This window comes from Mauremys mutica, chromosome 26 (assembly GCF_020497125.1).
Source record: "Mauremys mutica isolate MM-2020 ecotype Southern chromosome 26, ASM2049712v1, whole genome shotgun sequence".
NCBI lineage: Eukaryota > Metazoa > Chordata > Testudines > Geoemydidae > Mauremys > Mauremys mutica.
The window spans coordinates 6,233,658-6,246,675 of NC_059097.1; the positions used below are offsets into that span (position 1 = coordinate 6,233,658).

Sequence of the window (13,018 nt, forward strand, 5' to 3'; positions counted from 1 at the left end):
GGTACTGTGCACCCTGGCCGTTACCTAGTGTCCCCTCCACTTCGCCCTTTCCTAGCTGTGGGAGCATGGCCTGGTGGCTAAGCCGCCGGCCTGACCTCCAGGTGATCCTGGATCTCGTTTATGGCAGAGCTGAACTTTTCGTTTCAAATTGGACTTGCTCTTGTGGAAGTTAACACGTTAAACAAGAGTCGCCACTGGCACAAAACGTCTTGGCTTGACTGAAACCAAATGTTTCCATTCACCCTCAATGAGACCTTTCCCCGGAATTTGGTTTGGGGCAAAATCGCTAAAAGTTTGACTTTTCCTCTCCATTCTTGTGTATTTACAAATTTTCATTCATTTTTTCAATGCCAACCAATCTACCACACAAAGTAAGTGACGGGGGTTAGGATAAAGGCAGAGGAGGGGATGTGACATAGCTATCTTCAGTGTCTACATTGATCATAGACCTCTAATAAATCAGCCCAAATTGCTTTGGATTTTTCATGCATTCCCTTTCTCCTCAATGCCAGCCATTCGTTAGCTGTGTGATCTGCCAGATTACCAAGCCAGGCATCAATATTTGATGGGGGTTGACTTTTCCATTGCGGTAGGGTTAATTTTTTAGTGCCCAAAGCTGCCTGTTGGCACCACGCTGCCTTGTTACCAGGGAACCTCCAGGTATCAGGAATAGAATCTGTGACACACTGTACCTCAAAATAGCTCCCTGGAAAACCCATACGCACCATTCATATATAGTTGTAATATTTCATACAAAGTACGATATCATATGAAAGGTCATGACCTGCTGAAACCCGTTGTTCTGTCCAAATATGTGTATCATTAGTGTGTATGACGTTATGAGATTTTGCTTCGTGGTTGTTATTGAAATATGCTATATATTTGCCAGTGACGTACAAAGAACTTCTCCCCACCCCACCCAGGAGGGTGTTCAATGACCATTAAAAAGCAGGGGAGTTGTAATCAGTGGATTTATAATTCAATGAGGGCTGCCCAAGCACCACACAAAGGGGACTGCTCCACTCTCTGACGCAGTTGCGCAAGACCCACCAGGGGGATTGCTCAACCCAGTGACTCAGCAAAGCCCACCAGGACATGTCTGGGCAAGTGTCTTCTAGGCACATGGACTGAGGTATAAAATAAGGGACAGTGGAATCATTCCTTGGCCTCTCTCCTCCCTCACCTACGCTGGATGCAACAAGAACGCTGGGAAGACGAAAACTTTAACTGAGGAGACTGGTCCCAGGCTCCAAGGAGAAGCCCGTGTGTGAAGAACTGTAACATCCAGGGGAATGAGAAAATTGCTTGATCTAAATGCTGCCTAGTGCAATAAGATTTAGACTGTACGCTTACCTTTTGTTTTCTTTGGTAACTGTCTCTAACCTCTTATGCCACCATGTATAATCACTAACAAAATTTATCTTGCTGTGGTCAATAAACCTGTTTTATATTTTACCTAAAACAATTTGGTTTGGTTGACGTGCTCAGGAAATCTCAGCTCAGGTACAAAGACTGGTGCATGTCCTCTCCACAGTGAGGGAGGGGCGGACTGGGAAACTGGCCAGGCTTCTGACCAGGGCGAGATGGTATCGTCCTGGTGTGCAAGGCTGGGGAGAATTGGCTGGTGCTCTCCTCTGTGTGATTCATGAGTGGCTCAAGGAGAATTCGTGCCGTCTAGTTGGGTGTGTGGAGGGGTCTTTGAAAAAGTGCCGTTTGGGGAATTCCAGTTGTTTTTTAACTCAGAATTCTTTACGTGGCAGGAAAGCCGTGTTTCCAAGCAACTCTGAGCCGGTGGGAATTTTCCACATGCCATCTGCTTCCTCGCCACCCTCTGCCCCGGCTCCTGCTCCTTACCTCTCAATGGCCGACCAGACCTTCAGCCCATCATCCCTGTAGTAGTAGTTGGGGATGCAGTCAACCCCGCGCTCTTGGATGTCATCAGGGAAGCAGAGGGAGGCGTAGGTCAGGCAGGACATGCCTTTGGCCATCAGCACCTTGGTCCCCTCGATCCCCGAGCCCATGGCCTGGGAAGGGACCAGAGACAGAGCCTTCAACCTCTGAGCCAGCGGGCCAGGGGGCGGGCTAGAATGAAATACCACCACGACCTATTTCAGCACAACATGACGCCGGACAATACGCCCCGTGACAAACCAGTTCTAAGAAACCTCCAAGGACGGAGATCCCACATCCTCCCTTGCCTGCCTGCTCCAGAGTTAACTATCTTTAGAGAGAGAAAGCTTTTCCTGATATCTAACCTCAATCTCCCTGGTTGCAGATTAAGCCCATTGATTGATTTAGCCCATTTAGAATCATAGAATATCAGGGTTGGAAGGGACCTCAGGAGGTATCTAGTCCCATCCCCTGCTCAAAGCAGGACCAATCCCCAACTAAATCATCCCAGCCAGGGCTTTGTCAAGCCAGGGCCTTCAAAACCTCTAAGGAAGGAGATTCCACCACCTCCTTAGGGAACCCATTCCAGTGCTTCACCACCCTCCTAGTGAAATAGTGTTTCCGAATATCCAACCTAAACCTCCCCCACTGCAACTTGAGACCATTGCTCCTTGTTCTGTCATCTGCTACCACTGAGACCAGCCGAGCTCCATCCTCTTTGGAACCCCCTTCAGGTAGTTGAAAGCAGCTATCAAATCCCCCCTCATTCTTCTCTTCTGCAGACTAAATAACCCCAGTTCCTCATTATTTCTTGTCCTGCCTTCAGCAGGACCAGAGAACAATTGATCACCGTCCTCAACAGTCCTCAAGGTATTTGAAGACTGTCAGGTCCCTTCTCTCGAACTTCTCTCAGGACTAAATGTGCCCGGTGATTTTTTTTAACCTGGCCTCATAGATCAGGGTTTCGAAACCTTTGACCATGTTTGTTGTTCTTTCCCAGACTCTCTCCAATTTGGCCACATCTTTCCTAAAGTGTGACGCCCCCCCAGTTCTTCAGCTGAGGTCTCGCCAGGGCCAGACAATGACCTCCCCGGTTTTTCACACGACACTCCTGTTAATTCAGCCTAGAATGATATTAGTCTTTTTCCCAACTGCGGCGCATTGTTGTCTCATATTCCATTTGGGACCTGTGGCAAATGGCCGGCACTATTATGATGGGTCTCGCGCTCCAACACCAATCCTCTCTGCTCCGACTCCTCCAAACTGTTCTCTGCTCCAACACCAATCCTCCCTGCTCCGACTCCTCCAAACTGTTCTCTGCTCCAACACCAATCCTCTCTGCTCCGACTCCTCCAAACTGTTCTCTGCTCCAACAACAATCCTCCCTGCTCCGACTCCTCCAAACTGTTCTCTGCTCCAACACCAATCCTCTCTGCTCCGACTCCTCCAAACTGTTCTCTGCTCCAACAACAATCCTCTCTGTTCCGACTCCTCCAAACTGTTCTCTGCTCCAACAACAATCCTCTCTGCTCCGACTCCTCCAAACTGTCCTCTGCTGCAACACCAATCCTCTCTGCTCCGACTCCTCCAAACTGTCCTCTGCTCCAACAACAATCCTCTCTGCTCCGACTCCTCCAAACTGTCCTCTGCTCCAACAACAACCTCTCTGCTCCGACTCCTCCAAACTGTTCTCTGCTCCAACACCAACCTCTCTGCTCCGACTCCTCCCAACTGTCCTCTGCTCCAACACCAATCCTCTCTGCTCCGACTCCTCCAAACTGTCCTCTGCTCCAACAACAATCCTCTCTGCTCCGACTCCTCCAAACTGTTCTCTGCTGCAACACCAACCTCTCTGCTCCGACTCCTCCAAACTGTCCACTGCTCCAACACCAATCCTCTCTGCTCCGACTCCTCCCAACTGTTCTCTGCTCCAACACCAATCCTCTCTGCTCCAACTCCTCCCAACTGTTCTCTGCTCCAACACCAATCCTCTCTGCTCCAACTCCTCCAACCTGTTCTCTGCTCCAACACCAATCCTCTCTGCTCCAACTCCTCCAAACTGTTCCTCCAACACCAATCCTCTCTGCTCCAACTCCTCCAAACTGTTCCTCCAACACCAATCCTCTCTGCTCCGACTCCTCCAAACTGTTCCCTGCTCCGACACCAACCTCTCTGCTCCGACTCCTCCAAACTGTTCCCTGCTCCGACACCAATCCTCTCTGCTCCAACTCCTCCAACCTGTTCTCTGCTCCGACACCGATCCTCTCTGCTCTGACTCCTCCAAACTGTTCTCTGCTCCAACACCAATCCTCTCTGCTCCAACTCCTCCAACCTGTCCTCTGCTCCAACACCGATCCTCTCTGCTCTGACTCCTCCAAACTGTTCTCTGCTCCAACACCAATCCTCTCTGCTCCGACTCCTCCAAACTGTTTTCTGCTCCAACACCAATCCTCTCTGCTCCGACTCCTCCAAACTGTTCTCTGCTCCAACAACAACCTCTCTGCTCCGACTCCTCCAAACTGTCCTCTGCTCCAACACCAATCCTCTCTGCTCCGACTCCTCCAAACTGTCCTCTGCTCCAACAACAATCCTCTCTGCTCCGACTCCTCCAAACTGTCCTCTGCTCCAACACCAACCTCTCTGCTCCGACTCCTCCAAACTGTTCTCTGCTCCAACACCAACCTCTCTGCTCCGACTCCTCCCAACTGTCCTCTGCTCCAACACCAATCCTCTCTGCTCCGACTCCTCCAAACTGTCCTCTGCTCCAACAACAATCCTCTCTGCTCCGACTCCTCCAAACTGTTCTCTGCTGCAACACCAACCTCTCTGCTCCGACTCCTCCAAACTGTCCTCTGCTCCAACAACAATCCTCTCTGCTCCAACTCCTCCCAACTGTTCTCTGCTCCAACACCAATCCTCTCTGCTCCGACTCCTCCCAACTGTTCTCTGCTCCAACACCAATCCTCTCTGCTCCAACTCCTCCCAACTGTTCTCTGCTCCAACACCAATCCTCTCTGCTCCAACTCCTCCAACCTGTTCTCTGCTCCAACACCAATCCTCTCTGCTCCAACTCCTCCAAACTGTTCCTCCAACACCAATCCTCTCTGCTCCAACTCCTCCAAACTGTTCCTCCAACACCAATCCTCTCTGCTCCGACTCCTCCAAACTGTTCCCTGCTCCGACACCAACCTCTCTGCTCCGACTCCTCCAAACTGTTCCCTGCTCCGACACCAATCCTCTCTGCTCCAACTCCTCCAACCTGTTCTCTGCTCCAACACCAATCCTCTCTGCTCCGACTCCTCCAAACTGTTCCTCCAACACCAATCCTCTCTGCTCTGACTCCTCCAAACTGTTCTCTGCTGCAACACCAATCCTCTCTGCTCCAACTCCTCCCACCTGTTCTCTGCTCCAACACCAATCCTCTCTGCTCCGACTCCTCCAAACTGTTCTTTGCTCCAACACCAACCTCTCTGCTCCGACTCCTCCAAACTGTTCTCTGCTCCAACACCAATCCTCTCTGCTCCAACTCCTCCAAACTGTTCCTCCAACACCAATCCTCTCTGCTCTGACTCCTCCAAACTGTTCTCTGCTCCGACACCAATCCTCTCTGCTCCGACTCCTCCCAACTGTTCTCTGCTCCAACACCAATCCTCTCTGCTCCAACTCCTCCAAACTGTTCCTCCAACACCAATCCTCTCTGCTCCGACACCTCCAAACTGTTCTCTGCTCCGACACCAATCCTCTCTGCTCCGACTCCTCCCAACTGTGCTCTGCTCCGACACCGATCCTTTCTGCTCCAACTCGCACACTGTCTGATTGAAGCAGGGGTTTTTATCAGGTGACTGACTGCAGGTGCTCTAATTGGCTTCAGGTGCTCTAATTAATCTATAGCAAACTTTCTTCCCTCTACAGGAAATAAGGCTCCCGTCTCACCCTCTCCTGCCTCCCTCTGGTCATGCTGTATCACAGACCCCAATATAACCCCCAGATCCTTTTGAGCAGTACGACCCCCCCACTCCCGTCTCCGGCAGCCAGGTATGTCCCATTGTGCAGATGAGCATCGACGTTTTCCTACCACAGTGGTGCACGTTGCAATTCTCGTCATTGAATTTCAGCTTGTCGATTTCAGCCCAATTTTCTGAGCTGTTGCAGTCGCTTTGAGTTCTAATCCTGCCCGTTCCAGGGGAGGCCGGTACCTCGGGCGACAGGCACATTTTACACCCAAGTACGTGGCTCGGGGAGGGGAGTGGGGGCTGGTGGGTTAGAGCAGGGGGGGGCTGGGAGCCAGGACTCCTGGGTTCTGTCCCCGGCTCTGGGAGGGGAGTGGAGGCTGGTGGTTGGAGTGGGGGGGCTGGGAGCCAGGACTCCTGGGTTCTCTCCCAGGCTCTGGGAGGGGAGTGGGGGCGGGTGGGTCAGAGCAGGGGGGGATGGGAGCCAGGACTCCTGGGTTCTCTCCCCGGCTCTGGGCGGGGGGTGGGGGCGGGTGGGTCAGAGCAGGGGGCTTGGAGCCAGGACTCCTGGGTTCTCTCCCCGGCTCTGGGAGGGGAGTGGGGGCTGGTGGGTTAGAGCAGGCGGGTTGGGAGCCAGGACTCCTGGGTTCTCTCCCCGGCTCTGGGAGGGGAGTGGGGGCTGGTGGGTCAGAGCAGGGGGGGCTGGGAGCCAGGACTCCTGGGTTCTCTCCCCGGCTCTGGGAGGGGAGTGGGGGCGGGGGGGTCAGAGCAGGGGGTGCTGGGAGCCAGGACTCCTGGGTTCTCTCCCCGGCTCTGGGAGGGGAGTGGGGGCGGGTGGGTCAGAGCAGGGGGGGGCGCTGGGAGCCAGGACTCCTGGGTTCTCTCCCCGGCTCTGGGAAGGGAGCTGGGTCCAATGCCGCTGACCGTGGGGTTCTCTCACCTTATCGATGCTCCCTCCGCGTCTGAGTAGGAGGGTTCTGCCCAGGACGTTGATGTGCAGCGTGTAGTGGGTGTGGGGCAGCAGCAGCTGGGGAGGGGAAGAGAGACAGGGGTGGGTGAGGACAAGCAAGCAGCCACCGCCCCACCCCCACCCGGGTCCTGGCCTCTCCGAAAAGCCAGCGGCTGCTGCTTCTCCCCTGTCATCCAGCACGTGCGGCTGGGCACAGGTGGATGCTGGCAGCGGGGCCCATCTGGCAGGCTCCCCCTGCTGGGCTCTTCTCTCCCGCACCTCTGGGCACAGCTGGCTGGGGGCGGGGGGGCAGCCCGGCCCCTCTCTCACCTTGAAGAGCGGGTGGCACATGGGCAGCTGGCGCAGGGTGGCCAGGGCGAAGGCCTCGTCGATCAGGTGGGTGAGCAGCAGGTGGCTGACGGCCTCGTGCACCAGGAACTCGGCGTAGCGCACCCAGGTCTTGGCCAGGATCCAGTCCCACTCGGAGTCGCTGGGCAGGAAGATGGGGCTGTCGGGGCCTGGGCACTGGCTGAGCTGCGGGGGGAGAGACACAGGAGGGGTGTGGGGGGCGGGTTGGCGCAAGCCGGGGGTGTGAATCCTGCTGCTTCCCCCAGGGGAGCCCAGGGACTGGGACCCGGGTGCCAGGATGAGGGGACATGACGGTGCAGCAAATCCAGTGTTAGGAAGAGGAGACCCACAGAGCTGGGGGCGGGGGGGGGGGCTGTACACACACGGAGGTACACACAGAAGGGTGTGGGGGGATTAAGGAGCCAGGACTCTTGGGTTCTTTCCCTGCTCTGGGAGGGGAGTGGGAGCTGGGAGCCAGGACTCCTGGGTTCTCTCCCTGGCTCTGGGAGGGCAGTGGGGGCTGGTGGGTTAGAGCAGGGGGGGCTGGGAGCCAGGACTCCTGGGTTCTTCCCCTGGCTCTGGGAGGGGAGTGGGGGCTGGTGGTTAGAGCAGGGGGGGCTGGGAGCCAGGACTCCTGGGTTCTCTCCCTGGCTCTGGGAGGGGAGTGGGGGCTGGTGGGTTAGAGCAGGGGGGCTGGGAGCCCGGACTCCTGGGTTCTCCCCCTGGCTCTGGGAGGGGAGTGGGGGCTGGTGGGTTAGAGCAGGGGGGCTGGGAGCCAGGACTCCTGGGTTCTCTCCCCGGCTTTGGGAGGGGAGGGGGGGCTGGTGGTTAGAGCAGGGGGGGCTGGGAGCCAGGACTCCTGGGTTCTCTCCCTGGCTCTGGGAGGGGAGTGGGGGCTGGTGGGTTAGAGCAGGGGGGGCTGGGAGCCAGGACTCCTGGGTTCTTCCCCTGGCTCTGGGAGGGGAGTGGGGGCTGGTGGTTAGAGCAGGGGGGGCTGGGAGCCAGGACTCCTGGGTTCTCTCCCTGGCTCTGGGAGGGGAGTGGGGGCTGGTGGGTTAGAGCAGGGGGGCTGGGAGCCCGGACTCCTGGGTTCTCCCCCTGGCTCTGGGAGGGGAGTGGGGGCTGGTGGGTTAGAGCAGGGGGGCTGGGAGCCAGGACTCCTGGGTTCTCTCCCCGGCTTTGGGAGGGGAGGGGGGGCTGGTGGTTAGAGCAGGGGGGGCTGGGAGCCAGGACTCCAGGGTTCTCTCCCTGGCTCTGGGAGGGGAGTGGGGGCTGGTGGTTAGAGCAGGGAGGGCTGGGAGCTAGGACTCCTGGGTTCTCTCCCTGGGCCAGTCCCTTAGACGACAATGCCCAGCCCTGGGACTGTGTAGGGATGGGGGCTGCATGGGGGCCCCGCCAGGCAGCGTGTGGGGGCTGTTACCTGAATGGCTATGGGGACGAGCTCCCCGGAGGGCTGCAGGTGCAGCAGGCAGAGGGGCGCGGCGATGTACTGCTGGTAGCCGTTGATCGTGTTGGCCGGGACGCCCTCCAGGATTTTATAGTCAGCGAGGAAGATGTTCCCCTTCTGCAAGGCACAGGGGGAGCAGAGCAGAGTGCAGGGGCCAGTGCATCCCAGGGTGCAGAGTGGGGACCCCGGGGAACGGGGGAAAGCCGGGATGCCAGGGCTGCGAGCTTCCCCACAGCAGTGCCTCTCCCAGTGCTGCGAGCTTCCCTACAGCAGTGCCCTGGGACTAGCCCCTGGAGCCGAGTGGCCAGTGCGAGCGCAGCCACTGGCTCGGGAATTGGGCCCGCTGGACACCGCTGACCCGTGGCTGCTGGTGCCCGGAGTGACGCTGGGGAGGGAGCCGGAGCGAGAGCTCAGACTGTGGCCAAGTCCCCCCAGGGGTGTCCCCGGCGCCCCACTTACCTCCAGCTCGTCCTGCAGGCTGCAGCTCTCCCCCAGGGAGGAGGCCACCATGGCCGGCGTGACGGGGAAGTTGCGGGGGAGCCCCGTGCAGCGCCGGATCACCATGGGGTGCGCCCCGTTCAGGAACTGGTACCCGAAGAACGTGTCCTCTCGCCAGTGCGCCCGCACGTACTCTGGGGGGGACACGGGCAGGGCAGCCGCGGGGTTAACGGTCCGGGACTCAGGGGAGCCGGGTTCGAGTCCTGCTCAGGGTGCCTGGGGCAGCTTTCGGCGTCTCTCGGGGCCCACAGCCTCCTCCTGCTGGAGAACGGGGCTAACGGTCCAGCATGAGAGGGGGCCTGATCTCGGAGGGAGTCTGGGCAGCACCTGGCACAAGGCTGGGGGGGTCCCTGATCGTGGTTGGGAGGCTTTGGGCAGGGCCTGGCACAAGCAGCGCTGGGGTCTCCAGCCGCTTGCGTCACACCCGTCCCAATCACCCTGCTCTGTGTGGGGGGCGGCTCCGGTGGGCCCAGGCGAGCAGGGCTCGGGGTGGGGGTGGGGAGGGGTCACCTACCTGTGACCGGGGTCTTGTTGAAGCAGAAAACCTTGTTGATGTCTTCCAGCTTCGCCCAGGAGTTGGTGCAGCTCAGGAAACCCTTCAGCCACAGCTCCACCTCCCTGGGGGGGGGGGCAGAGCCAGCGTGTGGGAGCAGGCCGGGGGTTCGGGCCTGTCCCTCCGAATGGGGCGGAGATGGATGGGGCACAGGGCAGGGGCAGGATTAGTGTACAGGGTTGTGTACAGGGTTAGGGTTAGTGTACAGGGTTGTGTACAGGGTTACAGTTACTGTACAGGGTTGGGTACAGGGTTACAGTTACTGTACAGGGTTGGGTACAGGGTTAGGGTTAGTGTACAGGGTTGTGTACAGGGTTACAGTTACTGTACAGGGTTGGGTACAGGGTTACAGTTACTGTACAGGGTTGGGTACAGGGTTAGGGTTAGTGTACAGGGTTGTGTACAGGGTTAGGGTTACTGTACAGGGTTGTGTACAGGGTTAGGGTTAGTGTAGAGGGTTGGGTACAGGGTTAGGGTTGTGCACAGCGTTAGGGTTAGTGTACAGGGTTGTGTACAGGGTTAGGGTTGTGCACAGCATTAGGGTTAGTGTACAGGGTTGTGTACAGGGTTATGGTTACTGTACAGGGTTGGGTATAGGGTTAGGGTTGTGTACAGGGTTAGGGTTGTGTATAGGGTTAGGGTTAGTCTACAGGGTTGTATACAGGGTTAGGGTTAGTGTAGAGGGTTGTATACAGGGTTAGGGTTGTGCACAGCGTTAGGGTTAGTGTACAGGGTTGTGTACAGGGTTAGGGTTAGTGTACAGGGTTATGGTTACTGTACAGGGTTGGGTATAGGGTTAGGGTTGTGTACAGGGTTAGGGTTGTGTATAGGGTTAGGGTTAGTCTACAGGGTTGTATACAGGGTTAGGGTTGTGCACAGCGTTAGGGTTAGTGTACAGGGTTGGGTACAGGGTTAGGGTTATTGTACAGGGTCAGGTACAGGGTTAGGGTTGTGCACAGCATTAGGGTTAGTGTACAGGGTTGTGTACAGGGTTAGGGTTAGTGTAGAGGGTTGTATACAGGGTTAGGGTTGTGCACAGCGTTAGGGTTAGTGTACAGGGTTGGGTACAGGGTTAGGGTTATTGTACAGGGTCGGGTACAGGGTTAGGGTTGTGCACAGCATTAGGGTTAGTGTACAGGGTTGTGTACAGGGTTAGGGTTAGTGTACAGGGTTATGGTTACTGTACAGGGTTGGGTATAGGGTTAGGGTTGTGCACAGCGTTAGGGTTAGTGTAGAGGGTTGTGTACAGGGTTAGGGATGTGCACAGCGTTAGGGTTAGTGTACAGGGTTGTGTACAGGGTTAGGGTTAGTGTACAGGGTTATGGTTACTGTACAGGGTTGGGTATAGGGTTAGGGTTGTGTACAGGGTTAGGGTTGTGTATAGGGTTAGGGTTAGTGTACAGGGTTGGGTATAGGGTTAGTGTACAGGGTTATGGTTACTGTACAGGGTTGGGTATAGGGTTAGGGTTGTGCACAGCGTTAGGGTTAGTGTAGAGGGTTGTGTACAGGGTTAGGGATGTGCACAGCGTTAGGGTTAGTGTACAGGGTTGTGTACAGGGTTAGGGTTAGTGTACAGGGTTATGGTTACTGTACAGGGTTGGGTATAGGGTTAGGGTTGTGTATAGGGTTAGGATTATTGTACAGGGTTGGGTACAGGGTTAGGGTTAGTGTACAGGGTTATGGTTACTGTACAGGGTCGGGTACAGGGTTAGGGTTAGTGTACAGGGTTGGGGGCAGTTTCTAGGGGCAGGCCTAGCGGCAGGCGCTGGGAACGGGTCTGGCCGTGGGGAAAGCCTCACTCACGCGTTCCCCCCGCGCAGCAGGAAGTTGGTGCTCTTGGTGAAGGAGTACATGGCGTTACAGTCCAGCTCGATGACGTTCTCCACCGCCAGGCACCGGGGCAGTCCAGGGGCGTAGTCCTTCCACCTGGGCACGGAGAGACGGCAGGGGACGTTAGCCCTGGCCTGCCGCTGCCCTGCCAATCCCTCAGCCGCAGTCCCGGGATGACCTGTCCTGCGGTTCCTACCACCCCCTCCATCCCCGGGACCCCTGTGACATTATGAGTGTATGAGGTTGGATATTAGGAAACACTATTTCTCTAGGAGCGGGGCGAAGCCCTGGAATGGGTTCCCTAGGGAGGTGGTGGAATCTCCTTCCTTAGTGGTTTTTAAGGTCAGGCTTGACAAAGCCCTGGCTGGGATGATTTAGTTGGTAATTGGTCCTGCTTTGAGCAGGGGGCTGGACTAGATACCTCCTGAGGTCCCTTCCAACCCTGATCTTCTCTGATTCTATGAAAGCCCTGGATGGGATGATTTAGTTGGGGTTGGTCCTGCTTTGAGCAGGGGGTTGGACTAGATCCCTCCTGAGGTCCCTTCCCACCCTGATCTTCTATGAGTCTCTGATCTCATTGAAAGACGACAGGGCCAGATAGAGTGAATTAACTCAGCCTGACCTGACCCATGGCCGAACTGGACCCGTAAATGAACAGAGCTTTGAAATGCAGCCGGCATTGATGGCGATAGAAGGGGAGCTGTGCGCTCCGGTCTTGTGGTGCATTGTCTATTGCTGCGGCTTTGATTCAAAGACCCAAACAGGAGGATTAACATTTAGGAAGAGACTTGAGTGAAACAGTGTTATTGTCGCCGTGTCTCTTCGAAGGTTGTGATCACCTCTATGGCCACGTCTATACTTACCCGCCGGGTCGACGCGGCGAGTTCGACTTCTCGGAGTTCGAACTATCGCGTCTGATCTAGACGCGATAGTTCGAACTCCGGAAGCGCCGCGGTCGACTCCGGTACTCCACCGCGGCAGGAGGAGTTGCCGGAGTCGACCCTGGAGCCGCGGAGTTCGCTTCCGCGGCGTCTGGACGGTAAGTCATTCGAACTAGGGTAGTTCGAATTCAGCTACGTTATTCACGTAGCTGAATTCGCGTACCCTAGTTCGAACCAGGGGCTGTGTGTAGACCAGGGCTATCTGAACTGTTTCATGGATAAATTACTCTGTTTGGGGGAAGGAGTTAAGCCCATTGTTTTCTCAGGCCAAAAGGCTGCTGGAAATGTATAAAAACCCCTGGGACAGGATCCTGCTTCATCTCAGATCTGCTTTGGGTTTCAAGAGGGGGAAACCTTAAGCCACAAGGATTGAGATCCCCAGTCCCTGACTGGAGTCTCCCTGAATATGGATGTTGGACTATAACCTCTGGACTGTTTCTAAAAGGACTTTTGGCAACTACAAACTCATCTCTGCTACGTACCTGAACCTCAGGAGTTGAATTCAAGTCTGTCTGTATACTGAGCTTTCAACCAACACTCTGTCTCTTTTCTTTTTACATACATTTTAGTTTAGTTACCGAGAATGGGCTGTAGCGGGTATTTTGGGTAAGA

At 56.0% G+C, this 13,018-nt stretch overlaps 1 protein-coding gene across 1 annotated transcript in view; it reads right to left on the bottom strand.

The window, feature by feature from the left end:
- LOC123356616 (arachidonate 12-lipoxygenase, 12R-type-like) overlaps positions 1 to 13,018 on the bottom strand; it is a 28,173-nt gene that overhangs the window by 3,574 nt on the left and 11,581 nt on the right. The window contains exons 6-12 of the mRNA XM_044999976.1: positions 11,439 to 11,561; positions 9,597 to 9,700; positions 9,044 to 9,216; positions 8,558 to 8,701; positions 7,120 to 7,323; positions 6,781 to 6,867; positions 1,855 to 2,024 (exon numbers count right to left, since the gene is read on the bottom strand). Of these exons, the coding sequence (XP_044855911.1) occupies positions 1,855 to 2,024; positions 6,781 to 6,867; positions 7,120 to 7,323; positions 8,558 to 8,701; positions 9,044 to 9,216; positions 9,597 to 9,700; positions 11,439 to 11,561 (1,005 nt within the window). The remainder of the gene's footprint in view (positions 1 to 1,854; positions 2,025 to 6,780; positions 6,868 to 7,119; positions 7,324 to 8,557; positions 8,702 to 9,043; positions 9,217 to 9,596; positions 9,701 to 11,438; positions 11,562 to 13,018) is intronic.